At 42.3% G+C, this 18,816-nt stretch overlaps 1 protein-coding gene across 1 annotated transcript; it reads right to left on the minus strand.

Moving 5' to 3' along the window:
* Positions 1-1,415: 1,415 nt before the first annotated feature.
* On the minus strand, positions 1,416-1,970 carry LOC141648724 (uncharacterized). Its single transcript, XM_074457444.1, has one exon. It carries the CDS (start codon positions 1,968-1,970, stop codon positions 1,416-1,418), a length of 555 nt encoding a protein of 184 aa, XP_074313545.1.
* Between the last annotated feature and the right edge of the window lie 16,846 nt (positions 1,971-18,816).

Below are 18,816 nucleotides of genomic sequence, written 5' to 3' on the forward strand. Positions count from 1 at the left end.
ACTGGTCCCTAAAAGTCACACCTATAGGATACGTTTGAGAGATGTGACGGTATGAAAATACAGTCATGTTGATGCCTAATTTGACTAAGCAGTTAGTCGGAGTTATTGACTAGTAATTAGTCAAACGCGATGTTGAGATAATTATTTAATACGGATTAAATAATAATGGCTAAGACGAATTAAGAGGTTAATTCGTAAATTGAATATAAACGATTATATTTAATTGATGTATATTGAATTAATTATACAATATTGTCTTTGTCGGACAAATATTAATATGTCGACTAATCTATGTTACTAGTCGATATTTTAATAACCGATAACCGATGACGATTTATAATAAAATCCCGTCATATACATTTAGCGAAAATCGAGTCGGACCACGAGTTAAGAATAAGGAGAAAGTGGAAAGCCCACTTCCTCCCCATGCATACCCACGGCCGAACCCATGAGAACAAAAGGAGAGTTTTCTCTCCTTTTGACCTAATTCATTCATTTGAAAGAAAATTAGGGTTTTGGGAGCATTTTTCTCTGAAAATCCTAGATCTCTCATCAAAACTTCACAAAAGGCTCTCTCAATATTGCAAGGCAATTAGAGAGCAATTCTAGCACAAGGGGCATAGTCTCAGACGGTCTTGGGTGCGACAATTAGGAGGAAATCTACTTTGATTTCTGTTCTTAGGCCGAATTCACAAAGGACCCAAGGTTGATTCTATTCTCTTATCGTTTTTCTCTTGTTTTTCGTTTATGACAATAATCACATGTTAAAGATACGTTATAGTCCTAAAATTTAAGGGAATTTTACGGATATTTCCCTACAAGTGGTATCAGAGCGAGGCCACGTAAATTTTTCATTGTGATTTTCATAAAACGATTTGAATCGATTTTGATTTTGCATAAAAAAAAAAAAAAAAAAAAAAAACCGTGCGGCTGGTATTTTTTTACACAGCTGTTTTTCTTTTTTTGTGCATTGGAAGCCGTGCATACGGCTTACTGTCTGATCAGACGGTCTTTTGTTTTTTTTTTTTGTTTTCGATTTGATTATGCATATTGTTATTATAATTGATCTTTTTAGCAATATGTTTTGGTTTTGACAATTGTAGTTTTAATTCTATACGGATTAGGTTTAAATTGCAATTGGTTTTATCAAATCGTTTTTTGTTTGGGACTGTTGAAGCTCTCGGCAATTAGCTGCTAAAAAAAAAAAAAAATAAGATCCCCCACAACCATGTTTTCCCTCCCCGGTCCACATGGTGATATAACCTTTCCGGACTGCGTGCCCGGAATCCAAGCATGACCCCATATTTTCGTGGTCAGCCCATTGCCAATCCGTCTTCGCAAACCTCATTCCATCACAATCCTTGCCTCCATAATACCCCTGCAGGTATAGCTCGGGGTGTGTCCCATGGATACCATTATGAATTCCCCCTCAAGGAAGTATTTTGCTCGCATAAGACGGACCCATAAGCTATCCGTGTTAACCACCAGCCGCCAAAAGCTTGTTTGCCAAGCACTGCGAGATTGAAGTCTTGAAAATCGCGAAAACCAAGTCCAACCATAGCCTTCGGACGTCTCATAGACCTCCACGAAACCCATGACAGGCCCCTCTTCCCCTCCTCATGTCCCCACCAAAAACGAGATACCATCGAGCGAAGTTCATTGCAAAAGTTCGCACGAATTTTAAACACACTCATCACATAGGTAGGGAGTGAATTGGCAACCGCCTTTATAAGAATCTCCTTATCAGCCCTCGACAACAACTTCCCACGCCAGCGTTGTAGTCTTTTGTAAATTTTATCGCGAATGATATCCGTCAAAACCTTCTTAAACCTCCCTACAACCATTAGTAGCCTAAGATATCGAGCTTGTTTCTCTACAACCGTTACCCCAAGACAGCCCGCCACCACCCTTCTCCTCTCCTTTGACACGCCCTTACTAAACGACACCGTAGTCTTATCCAAATTTGCCATTTTCCCAGAAGCATTTTCATATTATTTTCATAGAATACTATTCACTACAGCTGCCTCATCAAGTGTCGCTTTAACAAAAAAGATGCTATCATCCGCAAAAAGGAGATGAGATATAGGAGGTGCCCCATTGGCAATTTGAATCCCATGGAGAGCATTCCGTTCGGTAGCCCTTCGCAACATGTTGGACAAGGCTTCCGCACATAAAATAAATAGATATGGAGAAAGCAGATCACCTTGTCTCAGTCCCCAGGATGGCCGAAATTCCGTCGAAGGAGCTCCATTAATAAGCACAGAAAACGAGACGGAAGAGATGCAAGCCATCGCCCTCTGTACCCATTGTCCGTCGAAGCCCATCCTTAATAAGACCCGTTGTAATACTACGTATTTATGAGTCTTGGGGTACTCTATCGAGTAGGCCTTACTTTGTCGAGTAAGGGAGTTTTGCGAAATAAAATAGTTTCTGACCTGTTGGGTACTTGATCGAGTAACTAGGGTACTAGATCGAGTAAGGAGGCACTCGATCGAGTACCTTAGCTACTCGTTCGAGTAGCCGGTTTACGGGGGCTGTTTTCTTGGGTTTTGTTAATTATGCGATTAAGGTATATACTCTTTTCCGTCATCATTCTAAACACTTTTCAAAAACCTAATTTACTGTCAAAGAGAGAAAGCAAGTACGTTCATCACCTTAATCGCATTGTTAGCAAATCCCGGAGCTTGGAAGGTCAGATTTCACCTTTCTTTACATCGTTGTGATCCTTGCGTCGAGGGTAAGACCTTTATACCGTTTTTATTATATTTCTCCAAAGTTAGTTAAACCCTAATATTGGGAATTGGGGATTTTGTTGTGTCATATGCATAGTAGTGATTATGTGTTTGTATAATTGGGAGGAGGATTCGTAGAGGAAGCTTTTTGATATCAGCTGTGAGATCGTCTGATTATTGTGCTTTCCAGGTAGGGTTTCGCTACTCAGTATTACTTATATAATGTGTGGTGATTATGCTGTAATTAGTGTAATTGGTTGATTCAGACGGTTGTTGATATTGTGATTGTGATTGTTTGTCTGTGTTCTCGAGATGCGTTCTCGGCTGAGTGGAGTCACTTACGGGAGTGGCTTCACGCCCTAGTTTTGCCCTTCGTGGAACCCGCCACGGAAGGGGATGTGCACATTAATGGGACAAGGTTATCGCTCGGTATGATGAGCGGGGATTTGGTGGGTACGGTTGCGGTCCCCCACTGGTAGGGCTGGTCCAGTGGACAGTCGGTGACGGAGATGGAGTGGAGTGCCTGATTGTGTATGATTGCCTGAGCTGTGTTGGTTGATGTACTGTTGATTATATAACTTGTGTAAATAGTATTGACCCCGGTTTAATGTTTTTAAAACCTGCGGTGATCCATTCGGGGATGGTGAGCAGATATTGAGCAGGTATGAGATGAGTACTGGGATAGCTGGGATTGCCACGATATGATGATAGAAGTCTTCCGCTGTAGCTTAGTATTTCCATAGCATTTCAGTTAGAACAGTAAACAGTCAGTTTGAGAACATGTATTTGTACTTTTGGTTTTGGTTTCGAGTTTGTAACCTTTCACTAAGTATTTCTATTTAAATGTTGTTTCTTCATTGTTTATTTGATTATCATTGCCTCGGGTAACCGAGATGGTAACGTCCTTATACCTGGGTGGTCCTGGTAAGGCATTTGGAGTATGGGGGTGTTACAAAATGGTATCAGAGCGACGATCCTGAAACCTGTAACCAATGAACCCAATTAATATAGGGAGTCAATTAAAATGAACCCGGGGTAAAGGTTGTAGGAGCTAATGCAAAGGCTTGGGAGACGTCCTAAAGTCGCGAAATCGCCCTACAATTTTGAACCGGTCACATGGGGGTTGTATGTTGAGTCGTATGTGTTGTTTGTCAACTTGTGTGTGTGGATGTGATGAAGTATTTTGAAATTGTTGGATGTTTGGAGTAGAGGATTGATATATGAATGAAAGATAGATGAGATGTATAGAATTGTTGTTGGAATAGAAAAGCATGTTGGATGATTACTATGTGGCGTTTGATAATATGACGTCAATGTTTCGTTGATTATATGAAAAGCTTAATAGAATTGCATGCTTAGTTATATCACATGTTGCGTTTGTCATGTTGTTTATTATGTTGGGAGATGTGGAATAACATGCGGGTAGTTTATGCGAGTTAGCATGACTCGATCGAGTAGGGGGGTACTCGATCGAGTAGGTGAGATACTCGGTCGAGTGGGTTTAACTCGATCGAGTGGGTAATTGACGATTTTGCAACCAGAATCGAGTTTTAGGGTACTCGATCGAGTAGGGGTACTCGATCGAGTAGGGGGTCACTCGATCGAGTAGCCTGGCTACTCGGTCGAGTATGTTGGAGGTCAGAAGGTCTGTTTGGGTTCTGGAGTCGAGGCACTCGATCGAGTATGTTGGGCACTCGATCGAGTAGCCTCTTACTCGATCAAGTAGGTTCGGGGTACTCGATCGAGTGTCACCTGGGCACCCTGTTTTCGTGTTTTGAGGTTTAATGCGTGTGTTTACGTCTACCCTTTCTTATATATAGCTTTAAGATGCCGCCCAAGAGAAACGCGTACTATGCGAGAGCTGAAACCATGAATATGGTGTAACACCCCCTCATACCAAGGTACCTTACCAGGACTACCCCAGCATGAAAGGTTGTTACCATCTCGGTTGCCCGAGGTTAGTATATATATCAAAAGCAACAGTCCAAACACATTTATTAATGTACGGTAATTATAAAAGTTACATAGTCTCCAAAATCTAATAAACGAAATATCCAAAAGGGCAACAACTACCAAAACAATAACTAAAGCTCGTGATGGTGTCATCTAATCCAGCGTGGTGACTCTCCCATGACTGCCCCCAAGCTCAATAAATGTATCACCTGTCACAATCTGCTCACCATCCCCGAATGGATCACCGCAGGTTTTACAAAACAACAACACGGGGTCAGTACTACTCAATCAATATAAGACAACAAACATTACCACCAGCTGATCATCGATCTCACGCACGAAGAACCGACTACACACCGAAGTGTGTAGCCCGCCAGATTACCCATCGCAAGGTAATCCTCGCCGCGATGGGTGACCGCAGCCCATCCCCACCTAGTCCAGCTCATCAACGAGCGACTAACAATCCCTGTCCCTTAATGTGCACATCCCCTCCCATGGCGGGTTCCACGGAGGGCGAACTAGGGTGTGAAGCCACTCCCGCAAGTGACTCCACCACAATCACACAAACCACAGCATCACAGCTGTCACAACACCACAACCGTCACAACACAATCACCTCACCACCGTCACCACAACACCCATACTCCGATGATCAGCAGATAACAACAATTACAATACAATAGTAATCTCAATCAATTAACAGTACTGAGTAGGGGGAAACCCTACCTTTTCGCAATCCGCTATGCTGCAATCAACCATACAAATGCATAACAAATATCACATCGTCACCTACAACAATAATCACATAATACAATTACACATTGCACAATCCCATTTTCCCCAATTCCATATATACAGTAACCCCAAAAGAATACAAATGACAAGGGAATGAAACTTACCAACAAAAGAGAATAAGAGACTACACGCAAGGATCACGACGATTTGCACACACAACGAGATATGAGGATGATTAGAGAGTGATTAGGGAGAGATCGTAGAATGATTAGGGTTGGAAGTGATGTTTTAAAAACTGACGTCGAATATAAAATAACCCTAACATTCCCTAATCAAACCGATAAAATAACATTCGCCAGACCGGATACTCGGTCGAGTAAAGCTATACTCGGCCGAGTATCATCTACTCGGTCGAGTATTCTCCATACTCGGCCGAGTATTACTCGGCAGAATCAAAACAGACTCCACAATTAACACTACTCGGCCGAGTAGGCTCTACTCGGTCGAGTATACAACTTGACAAAATCCGTAGTGTTACAATCTTCCCCCCTTAAAAAGAACTTCGTCCCCGAAGTTCCAACCCAACCTATAAAACATGGACACCTAACACCAGCTCCACTAACCACGCTTACTAGATAACATATCCTCTCGGTATAGACTCCATAACATTATCGAATAACCACAAAATAATGTTTTCAATCTTGTCTCACTTCCATAACACTCAGTAGCACTCAATACCAAGACAATCCACAAAAGAAGATCAACCATCAAAACGGAATGTTACATTCTACCACTCTTAAAAAGGAACTTCGTCCTCGAAGTTTACTCACACTCATCAACATCATCATCCAGCTGCCAAAACTCTCGAACTCATAAATATCATCATCCACTTTTATCAACACTATCGAAAAATTCTCACACTCCCTAAACATCGAACTACTACAAGCACATCCATGGCCTTTTAACACTATCAACCACTATAGCACTCATCCATTCCTTATGCTACACCAACACTCTACGTCCAATAATATTACGACATGCACGACCCTCAAACGCTCTTTGCCGCATCCTACTCCTCTTAAGACACATGTTACGTCCTCATAACTCACTAATACTAGAACCTTAGCTATACCTCTCATTATCCCCATCACTACCACATGTGCAAGATACCCGCCTATAATCTAAACACTTACTATATCCAAGGCTCTCTTACTTAAACAATTCTCATACCTCAACTCATTCTGCACTCCATCTAACCAATACCACACAATCCTGATCACGACAAACACTCTAACTCTTCCACATTACCGCAACACGACATACCTCTCTATATAACTATATAAAACTCTTATCGCCAAGAGCATAATTCACGATCCACACTTGTTACGTACACTCACACTAGATCCTCAAATTCCTTTCTTTCATTACCGCAAGACTCATACATAGCTTAACACGACACTAAATACCCAACACCCTACACTCACTGTCTCAACAAAGGATTATGAACCATCTGCATATATCAGATCATTACCACACATGTTCTACGAATCACTTGCATATATCAGATCATTACCATGTCTACCACAGCCTCATCTAGAACAAGATGAAAATTATCAGAACAACCTATCACAACTGTGTCCCATCAATGAATATCACTATACCATGATAACAACGAAAACATATACAACTCTCTTTTATATCATCCTCTACCCTCATTCCCAAACCGAAATCGGTAAGAAACATCAACAAACAAAATAACGAGTCTACATGTCTAACCGAAACTCACAAGAAACAACAAAGAACAAAACAACAATCTGTGCATAACGGTCTCAGACTTTCGAAACTCAAATCGTAACCACCCCGTATACTCACCCACAAACGGTGACGGCATCGCAACACCGCAACCAACAGCCGCGCACAGCAGCGAAAAATGCCAAAGCATCACAATACGAAGTACCATGCCCGGATCACCACCCGAGGCACAACAACCACATCGATAAACATCACAACCACATATAATTCCCATAAACACTGACTCAGTATGACATATCGAACAAGAAAACTCATTCAAAACCGTTTTACTAGATTATAACACATCATATTATACGGAATAAACTGACAAGAATCTCATGAACATCATCCTTACCATTTCACGGGATAACATGACATACAATTTTAACTATTCATGCCAGATCAATCAAATTATTACCTTTTGAATCTCATTCCATTAGTATACCGCACCCAACATAAATTACAAAACATTCATATAACAACTTTATAATTATCACACCATACCACTTCTTGTGAGGTCAGAACCTCACACAAACATTTACACATATCATAGACCCGTAATCACATCCAACTAGTCAATCCTGATCACGTAAGTTACCACTTGACAATGAATACCTCTCATCCGGACTTAACTCAGGTGCCTTTCATAACATATCCTCTCATACACACAATTATCACTCATCCAAGCAAATGTAGCCATAACATCAGTACCCAACTTCCAGCGAACACCTCGTATATCCACATCTTATACTTCCTCACAACCAAACATACTAACCACTTCCACAAAATCAACCTCATTAGAACAACTAACTTCTCTAAAGTAACATCATTCTCAGCCACTAGTGACACTACTATGACACCAACATCCTTCATGTGACTACTCTCTTACTATCACTTCTTAATATAACAATTTGTTTCCTCTCTTTGGTTATCATCCCAAATACGAACATCCAATCCATCAACAAAACATACCTCAACATTATTCCCAATTCTATCCTTTATCATATCGCTACCTAACTCTCCACTAAAATCTCAGATCTTGCAACACTCCACAAGTCGCTTATTCCCTTAATACCTCGAAACTCACGGCTAACACGTCGTCCTGCTCTCCTATATAACCATTAACTCACACCCTCTAGTGGGGATATCGTACATTTCATAATTTCCTACCTTCATGCTCCTTAACTCCGGTCAACGTTCTCTCAACTTACTTCCATCCCTCTTTCCCTCCTTTTACTCAATAATGCCAATTAATAAGTCATCTCCTTTCTCTTTCTACCTAACTCTTAGTCATTTGTTTATTTTCCATAGCTCCACAACTCTAATTCCATTAATTCATATCAATATCTTATCATTCTTCTTATCATTCATCATCTCTCATCTTGCTTCACCCTCACCCTTGTCACCATCAAGTCCACGCACTAGCGATTACTCCTCAATTAGTCGTATCTCCCTTTCGCATCTCTAGAAACCAACATTCACTTCATACCGTTTGTCCAAAGAATTACACACTGGGCTCACCCCTTGATATTCCAACTTCCCAAACTTAGCCACTATCTACAAATCCACATCGCGACATAACTTCCTTTAAGTTCACTATATACCTCTCTTTCCTATCTTTTTACAACAACTTTCCATTACATATATCCTTAAGCAACTCTATCCTAGCTGTCTTCCTCCATAAATCCTTACACATCCAAATATGCCACTATTCGTATCCCTTATCTCAATTTTTCATTCTCATGCTTCTTTACACTTACATCACCCTTGCCCATATACACTTACTTTTATACTACTCAACACACGACTATATCACTCGTCATATCTCACAAAACATGCTCTTTACCTCGATTAGCTCATCATTCTTCCCTTTTTTTTTTTTTTTTTTTTTTTCACTATCCTTCACAACCACATTAACACATGTCTTCCTTACCCAACACATGTCTCTCATAAGCCGTCATTCTCCATGTCATAACTTCCGGTAACTTACGTATCAAGACCGTCTCACATATAAAAGAATGCGTTAAGACTCAAAACATACATGTGTATATACCCTACGACTCAAAACAATGTAAAAACATAGCCACCGGCTCAAAACAAAAGTAAGAACATAGCCACCGACTCAAAACAAAAGTAAGAACATAGCCACCGACTCAAAGTGGCCGCCCAATGAGGTACTCAGTCGAGTACATAACATACTAGGTCGAGTACAAGGTACTCGGTCGAGTAACTATATTACTAGGTCGAGTTTTCGACTCAGAAGCAAACTCAATTGTCGCAGAAGGATTACTCGGTCGAGTATTGGGAATACTCGGCCGAGTAGACCTTACTCGGTCGAGTATGAGAATACTCGGCCGAGTTCACAACTCCAGACGCTAAACAGTATTATCACAGAGAGATTACTCGGCCGAATATGGAATACTCGGTCGAGTATAAAAGACACTCGGCCGAGTAGGGACTACTCGGTCGAGTATCGGCGCAGTTCTCAGCACCGTCCAGTTTTCGTAAAACAGTCATATCTCACTCGTTACTTGGTCATTTTGGGCGTGTGACCTATCGTTAGAATCGTAAGAGGACAAGCTATCACCTCAACTTAGAATCACAATAATATCTTTTCTAGAACTCGACTTATGACAGTTTTAAGACAACCCTTCCGTAATCGATCTTCATACTAATCAAATTTCTTAAACCAAAACAATTGGAACATGCATCAAGCAACAACAACAACTCAAAACTCCAAGAAACCAGTACACAAGTGAACTCTTATCATACTCACATGAAAATTAAACACGACATTCACATATATAGATGCATGACCTTAATCACATGCTTCTACCAACAATCAAGCATTAAAATCATCATGTTCATATGCACATGTACCACTACCATACTTCATGTTCAACATTGTATTAAACAGGTAACATGATCACATTCTTCATGCTCAATATCAACCAGATACAATTCACAATTCACCCTTCATATTTTTACCGTTTTTCAACACTTAACATGCCAACATATTCCATGCTCAAAGTTTAACATCAACAAATCCTCGATACATCTTTCGACAACCATCACATTCCACTTCTTTCATCATTTCATCCAACCATGCACAAGATTCAAACTATAGGTATCAAACACACATGACTCAACATACAACAATTTCCCCCCATGTGACCGGCTTGAGATCGTAAGGGCCTTAATGCGACTTCGGGACGTCTCCCAAGTCTTTGCGGCAGCCCCAAACAACTCTCCCCGGGTTCATTTTATTTAGACTCCCTAAGTTCATTGGGTTCATTTGTTTTAGGTTCCGGAATCGTCGGCTCTGATACCACTTTGTAACACCCCCTCATACCAAGGTACCTTACCAGGACTACCCCAGCATGAAAGGTTGTTACCATCTCGGTTGCCCGAGGTTAGTATATATATCAAAAGCAACAGTCCAAACACATTTATTAATGTACGGTAATTATAAAAGTTACATAGTCTCCAAAATCTAATAAACGAAATATCCAAAAGGGCAACAACTACCAAAACAATAACTAAAGCTCGTGATGGTGTCATCTAATCCAGCGTGGTGACTCTCCCATGACTGCCCCCAAGCTCAATAAATGTATCACCTATCACAATCTGCTCACCATCCCCGAATGGATCACCGCAGGTTTTACAAAACAACAACACGGGGTCAGTACTACTCAATCAATATAAGACAACAAACATTACCACCAGCTGATCATCGATCTCACGCACAGTAACCGACTACACACCGAAGTGTGTAGCCCTGCCAGATTACCCATCGCAACAGGTAATCCTCGCCGCCAGTGGGTGACCGCAGCCCATCCCCACCTAGTCCAGCTCATCAACGAGCGACTAACAACCCCTGTCCCTTAATGTGCACATCCCCTCCCATGGCGGGTTCCACGGAGGGCGAACTAGGGTGTGAAGCCACTCCCGCAAGTGACTCCACCACAATCACACAAACCACAGCATCACAGTTGTCACAACACCACAACCGTCACAACACAATCACCTCACCACCGTCACCACAACACCCATACTCCGATGATTAGCAGATAACAACAATTACAATACAATAGTAATCTCAATCAATTAACAGTACTGAGTAGGGGGGAAACCCTACCTTTTCGCAATCCGCTATGCTGCAATCAACCATACAAATGCATAACAAATATCACATCGTCACCTACAACAATAATCACATAATACAATTACACATTGCACAATCCCATTTTCCCCAATTCCATATATACAGTAACCCCAAAAGAATACAAATGACAAGGGAATGAAACTTACCAACAAAGAGAATAAGAGACTACACGCAAGGATCACGACGATTTGCACACACAACGAGATATGAGGATGATTAGAGAGTGATTAGGGAGAGATCGTAGAATGATTAGGGTTGGAAGTGATGTTTTAAAACCGACGTCGAATATAAAATAACCCTAACATTCCCTAATCAAACCGATAAAATAACATTCGCCAGACCGGATACTCGGTCGAGTAAAGCTATACTCGGCCGAGTATCATCTACTCGGTCGAGTATTCTCCATACTCGGCCGAGTATTACTCGGCAGAATCAAAACAGACTCCACAATTAACACTACTCGGCCGAGTAGGCTCTACTCGGTCGAGTATACAACTTAACAAAATCCGTAGTGTTACAATCTTCCCCCCTTAAAAAGAACTTCGTCCCCGAAGTTCCAACCCAACCTATAAAACATGGACACCTAACACCAGCTCCACTAACCACGCTTACTAGATAACATATCCTCTCGGTATAGACTCCATAACATTATCGAATAACCACAAAATAATGTTTTCAATCTTGTCTCACTTCCATAACACTCAGTAGCACTCAATACCAAGACAATCCACAAAAGAAGATCAACCATCAAAACGGAATGTTACATATAGATGATATTGTTAAGATGTTGGAGCACCAAGATGCTCTTACTGAGGCCTTAAAGAAAGTGAATAAGGATAAGGAGGTTGATCACTCTAAGATCAGCCTTTACATAGATAGGTTCAACCCAAAAGAGTACAAGGGGACCGGGGAACCAAACCTTCTTGACAACTGGCATCGTGAGATGGAGAACATACTAGACCTGGTTCACTGTCCTGATGAGATGAGAGTAGAGCAAGCTGCGTTCTACCTGAGGGAAGCAGCTGGTGAGTGGTGGGATAAGGTGAAGGTGAGTGCTAGAGAGATGTATGCCTACCAAGGCTTACCTGTTATACCTTGGGATGAGTTCCGTAGGGCCATGAGGAAAGAGTTTGTGCCGGAGCATGTAAGAAGTAAGCTGAGAGAAGAGTTCGATGGGTATAAGATGACATCTGACATGTCTGTGGCTGAGTACTACAAGCAGTTTAATGAGAAGTCGAGGTATGCTGAGGATATGGGTTTGAGTGAGGAGAACCTAGCGCTGAGGTTTAAGAGGGGGTTGACCCCTAAGATCATGGATAAGCTACCTGTAGGAGTCCTTACTGATGTTAAGGAAGCTTATGAGAGAGCTGGGAGAGCTGAGAGGTTAGTAGAGATGGCTCAGGAGAGAGCAGGTGTTGAGAAAACAAAGGCTGAGAGCGAGGGTGGTGGCCAATCTAGTCACAAGAAAGGCAACCACAACCAAACTAAAGGGTTTTCTTCTGGGTCAGGGTTCAGTGCTGGGGCTTCCTTTGGGCATGGCCGTGTGAGTAGTAGTGGTAGTTGGGGCATGACCTGTTATGGCTGTAGCGGAGTAGGCCACAAGAGACATGAGTGTACGAGTATGCCTGGAGCTTTTCAGGGATCGGCTCGGGGGAGCTATTCCCAGGGACCTGCTCAGAGCTATGTGAGCAATAGACCGTCTGGGTCATGGTCTAATCGGGGAAGTCAGAGCTATCAGAGTGGAGGTAACCACAATGGCGGTAATTCTTACCAGAAGCCAGCTACGAACAACAACAACACTCAAGGGTCGGGTGCTAAGCCGACCACATCAGCCAGTACTGTCCAGGGAGGTGGTCAGAAGACCAGTGGAAAGCTGTTCATGATGGATAAGAAAGCAGCTGAGGAGGATGCACATGTTATCATTGGTACCTTTCTTGTTAACGGTATTCATACCTTTGTTTTGTTTGATTCGGGGGCTTCCCAGTCGTTTGTATCGTCGAGTCATGTTAAAAGGTTGGGTTTGAGTGTATATGAGTCTGTGAGTGAGAAAGTTTTTATACCTTCGGGAGAGTCTGTATCTTGTGGGAGGTTGTTTAGAGATGTGTCTATGATAGTTGGGCAAGTTGATCTACCTGTAGACTTGCTAGAGTTTCCTTTTAACGGTTTTGAGCTGATAGTCGGGATGGATTGGTTGGGAAAGTATAAAGCTAAGATAGACAGTCATCAAAAGAAAGTGTCTTTGAGAGGGCCTAAGGGTGTTAGTGTGTCTTATCTGGGTTTCTAGTCAAACCCAAAGTTAAGTTGATTGCAGCTGTCACTTTGAAGTCTTATCTGAGGAAGGGATGTCCTTTGATCTTGTGCCATGTGAGAGATGACCGGATAGAGAGTCCGACAGTTGATCAAATACCGGTGGTGGGAGAGTTTGCAGATGTTTTTCCAGAGGAGATTCTGGGGTTGCCACCGAAGAGGGAGATAGACTTCACCGTTGAGTTGAAACCGGGGACGGGGCCAATCTATAAGGCACCGTACCGGATGGGTCCTAAAGAGATGGAGGAGCTCAGGAAACAGTTAGATGATCTGATAGAGAAGGGATACATTAGACCTAGTGTATCGCCGTGGGGAGCACCGGTTCTTTTCGTGAAGAAGAAAGATGGGAGTTTGAGGTTATGCATAGATTACAGAGAGCTGAACCGAGTGACGGTGAAGAACAAGTATCCTTTGCCAAGGATAGTTGACCTGTTTGATCAGTTGAGTGGTGCATCAGTCTTTTCTAAGATTGATTTGAGATCGGGGTACCATCAGGTGAAGATTAGAGAGGTGGACATACCAAAGACAGCTTTCACGTCGAGGTATGGTCATTATGAGTATGTGGCGATGTCGTTTGGGTTATCTAACGCACCGGCCGTGTTTATGGATTTGATGAACAAAATCTTCAGACAGTTTTTGGACAAGTTTGTGGTAGTGTTTATCGATGACATCTTAGTCTACTCTAAGACTAAGGAAGAGCATGATGAGCATCTGAGGATCGTGTTGCAGACTTTGAGGGAGCATGAGTTGTATGCTAAGCTGTCCAAGGGTGAGTTCTGGTTAGAGAAAGTTGCTTTTCTGGGGCATGTGATCTCTAAGGAGGGAGTAGCTGTGGATCCGGCAAAGATTGAGGCAGTGACAAAATGGGAAGCACCAAAGAATGTCGCTGAGATTAGAAGTTTCTTGGGTTTAGCTGGATACTACAGATGGTTCGTGAAAGATTTCTCCAAGATAGCTAGACCTATGACAGCTTTGATGAGGAAAGAGAACAGGTTTCGTTGGGATGAGAGTTGTGAGAAAGTATTCCAAACATTAAAGGAGCGTTTGACCACAACTCCTATCTTAGCATTGCCTGAAGGGATTGAGAACTTTGAGGTTTATACAGATGCCTCAAAGAATGGGTTGGGATGTGTGTTGATGCAGAACGGTAAGGTGATTGCCTATGCTTCTAGGCAATTGAAGCCGTATGAGGAGAACTACTTTACACATGATCTAGAGTTGGGTGCGGTGGTGTTTGCTCTCAAGATTTGGAGACATTACCTTTATGGGGCGACCTTTAAGGTATTTTCAGATCACAAGAGTCTCAAGTACATCTTCACTCAAAAGGAGTTGAACATGAGACAGAGGAGGTGGATGGAGCTGATTGGCGATTATGACATGGATATTATCTACCATGAAGGGAAAGTCAATGTCGTTGCAGATGCTTTGAGTAGGAAGAGTGTACACTCCCTGTGTACAGCTCTATCTTTGATGAGGCTGAGAGACGAGGTGGGGAAGTTTGGGATACATATGATGCAGAGAGGAGATGCCGTGGGAGATTTGACAGTGCAGCCTGATCTTTATGATGATATTCGAGGTAAACAGGCTTTAGATCCTAAGATGGTTGAGTTGAGAGCTGGAGTAGAGAAAAGGACAGTGTCTCGATTCTCTATTCATACAGATGGTAGTTTGAGGTTCGATGGTAGGTGGTGTGTCCCTAATGATGAGGAGCTGAAAAAGACAATCATGACAGAGGCACATTGTACACCGTATTCAGTACATCCAGGTGGTGACAAGCTATACAAGGATTTGAAGAACACGTTTTGGTGGCCTGGGATGAAGAAAGAAACAGCTAAGTTTGTGGCCCGTTGTTTGACATGCCAGAGAGTTAAAGGGGAACAGCGACGACCACAAGGTAAGATTCAGTCTTTAGAGGTACCTGAGTGGAAGTGGGAATCAATTTCTATGGATTTTATCTTGGGTTTACCAAAGAGTCAACAGGGTAATAACATGATATGGGTGATAGTGGATCGACTGACCAAGTCAGCTCATTTTGTTCCAATGAAAGATACATGGACTAAAGCACAATTGGCTATGGCTTATCGAAAGATGTGCTAAAGTTACATGGAGTCCCTAAGGACATAGTGTCTGACAGAGATGCGAGGTTTATATCACGGTTTTGGAAAGAGTTGCAGGAATCTTTGGGAACAACTTTGAAGATGAGTACTGACTTTTCATCCCGCAATGACAGACGGTCGATCGAGAGAACAATCAAAACTCTTGAAGATATGTTACGAGCTTGTGTGATGGACTTTGGTGGTAGCTGGGAACAGAGGTTGGATTTGATAGAGTTTTCTTACAACAACAGCTATCACACTAGTATTGGCATGGCACCGTTTGAGGCTTTATATGGGAGGAGATGCAGGAGTCCGATTTGTTGGGACGACAGTCTTTGAGGCAAAGTGGTTCTAGGACCAGAGATGGTACATGAGATGGTTGAAGAGATTAAGATGATCAGGGAACGGATGAGAGCAAAGACAGATAGACAAAAGAGTTATGCAGATCTACATCGTCGGGATATAGAGTTTCAGGTTGGGGATAAGGTTCTTCTGAAAGTGTCTCCTATGCGTGGGGTTATGAGATTCGGAAAGAAAGGCAAACTGAGTCAGAAGTTCATCGGTCCTTATGATATCTTAGAGCGAGTTGGGGAAGTTGCTTATCGTCTGGCTTTACCTGCTGCATTGGAGAAAGTGCATAATGTGTTTCATGTATCGCAGCTGCGGAAGTATGTGAGTGACCCGTCACATGTGTTAGAGGCAGAGAGTTTAGAGCTCGATGAGTCTTTATCATATCTTGAGGTACCTAAGCAGATTCTTGACCGGAAGGTTAGGAAGACTAGGAATGGTGAGACAGTTTTGCTTAAGATCCTTTGGTCTAACCACGGGACTGAGGAAGCTACATGGGAGGCAGAGGATAGCATGAGAGAGCGCTACCCTTTCCTTTTTGATCAGGTATGTATGGTTACGGGGACGTAACCTTGTTTCTTTTAGGGGGTAGGAGATGATCGCAAAGAGTTTTTATGAGTCCTATACCCTTTTTATGTTGTGTCGGCATGGTTGATACCGTTGAGTCGGGTTGAGTTTGGGTTAGAGACATGTTTTATGTTGAGTTTTGTTTTGGTTGTTGAGTCGGGAATGCGTAGTGTGTGTCTTTGTTTTGTTGTGGTTTGAACTTCGGGGACGAAGTTCTTTTTAAGGAGGGAAGACCGTAATACTACGTATTTATGAGTCTTGGGGTACTCTATCGAGTAGGCCTTACTCTGTCGAGTAAGGGAGTTTTGCGAAATAAAATAGTTTCTGACCTGTTGGGTACTCGATCGAGTAACTAGGGTACTCGATCGAGTAAGGGGGCACTCGATCGAGTACCTTAGCTACTCGATCGAGTAGCCGGTTTACGGGGGCTGTTTTCTCGGGTTTTGTTAATTATGCGATTAAGGTATATAATCTTTTCCGTCATCATTCTAAACACTTTTCAAAAACCTAATTTACTGTCAAAGAGAGAAAGCAAGTACGTTCATCACCTTAATCGCATTGTTAGCAAATCCCGGAGCTTGGAAGGTCGGATTTCACCTTTCTTTACATCGTTGTGATCCTTGCGTCGAGGGTAAGACCTTTATTCCGTTTTTATTATATTTCTCCAAAGTTAGTTAAACCCTAATATTGGGAATTGGGGATTTTGTTGTGTCATATGCATAGTAGTGATTATGTGTTTGTATAATTAGGAGGAGGATTCGTAGAGGAAGCTTTTTGATATCAGCTGTGAGATCGTCTGATTATTGTGCTTTCCAGGTAGGGTTTCCCTACTCAGTATTACTTACATAATGTGTGGTGATTGTGTTGTAATTGGTGTAATTGGTTGATTCAGACGGTTGTTGATATTGTGATTGTGATTGTTTGTCTGTGGTTCTCGAGATGCGTTCTCGGCTGAGTGGAGTCACTTGCGAGAGTGACTTCACGCCCTAGTTTCGCCCTTCGTGGAACCCGCCACGGAAGGGGATGTGCACATTAATGGGACAGGGTTATCGCTCGGTATGATGAGCGGGGATTTGGTGGGTACGGCTGCGGTCCCCCACTGGCAGGGCTGGTCCAGTGGACAGTCGGTGACGGAGATGGAGTGGAGTGCCTGATTGTGTATGATTGCTTAAGCTGTGTTGGTTGTTGTACTGTTGATTATATAACTTGTGTAAATAGTATTGACCCCGGTTTAATGTTTTTAAAACCTGCGGTGATCCATTCGGGGATGGTGAGCAGATATTGAGCAGGTATGAGATGAGTACTGGGATAGCTGGGATTGCCACGATATGATGATAGAAGTCTTCCGCTGTAGCTTAGTATTTCCATAGCATTTCAGTTAGAACAGTAAACAGCCAGTTTGAGAACATGTATTTGTAGTTTTGGTTTTGGTTTCGGGTTTGTAACCTTTCACTAAGTATTTCTATTTAAATGTTGTTTCTTCATTGTTTATTTGATTATCATTGTCTCGGGTAACCGAGATGGTAACGTCCTTATACCTGGGTGGTCCTGGTAAGGCACTTGGAGTATGGGGGTGTTACACCCGTCATAAAAAATCCCATTCCACCCTATCATACGCCTTAGCCATATCTAACTTTATCGCCATATGCCCTTCCATCTGTCTAGCATTCTTCATATGATGGAATAATTCAAAAGCAATGAGAATATTATCTGAAATCAATCTTCCCGGAGTAAAAGCACTCTGGTTCTCTGAGACAATTTTATCAAGGAATAATTTCAGACGATTCGCTAAAACTTTGGACACCAATTTGTAGACCACATTACATAAGCTGATCGGCCGGAAATCGTGAATTTTATCTGGCGCTTTCTTCTTCGGAATTAGGACAATATTTGTCTTGTTCACATCAGCCGGAGATCGCTCACCCTTCAAGATGCTGAGCACCGTATTCACCACATTCGACCCGACTACATGCCAATAGGTTTGAAAAAATAGGCCATTCATCCCATCCGGACCAGGAGCCTTGAGCGGGTGCATCTGGTTTAAAGCATCAATAACCTCCTCCGAGCAGTACTCAGCTCGTAAGAAGGCGTTCATCTGGTCAGTTACTCTCCCTTCAAGCCC

The sequence above is a fragment of the Silene latifolia genome, chromosome 3 (genome assembly GCF_048544455.1).
Source record: "Silene latifolia isolate original U9 population chromosome 3, ASM4854445v1, whole genome shotgun sequence".
In the NCBI taxonomy this organism is placed as follows: Eukaryota; Viridiplantae; Streptophyta; class Magnoliopsida; order Caryophyllales; family Caryophyllaceae; genus Silene; species Silene latifolia.

What these genes read in the sequence shown, in the direction of transcription:
- LOC141648724 (XM_074457444.1), bottom strand. Translation starts at nt 1,970, where the DNA reads ATGGCAAATTTGGATAAGACTACGGTGTCGTTTAGTAAGGGCGTGTCA.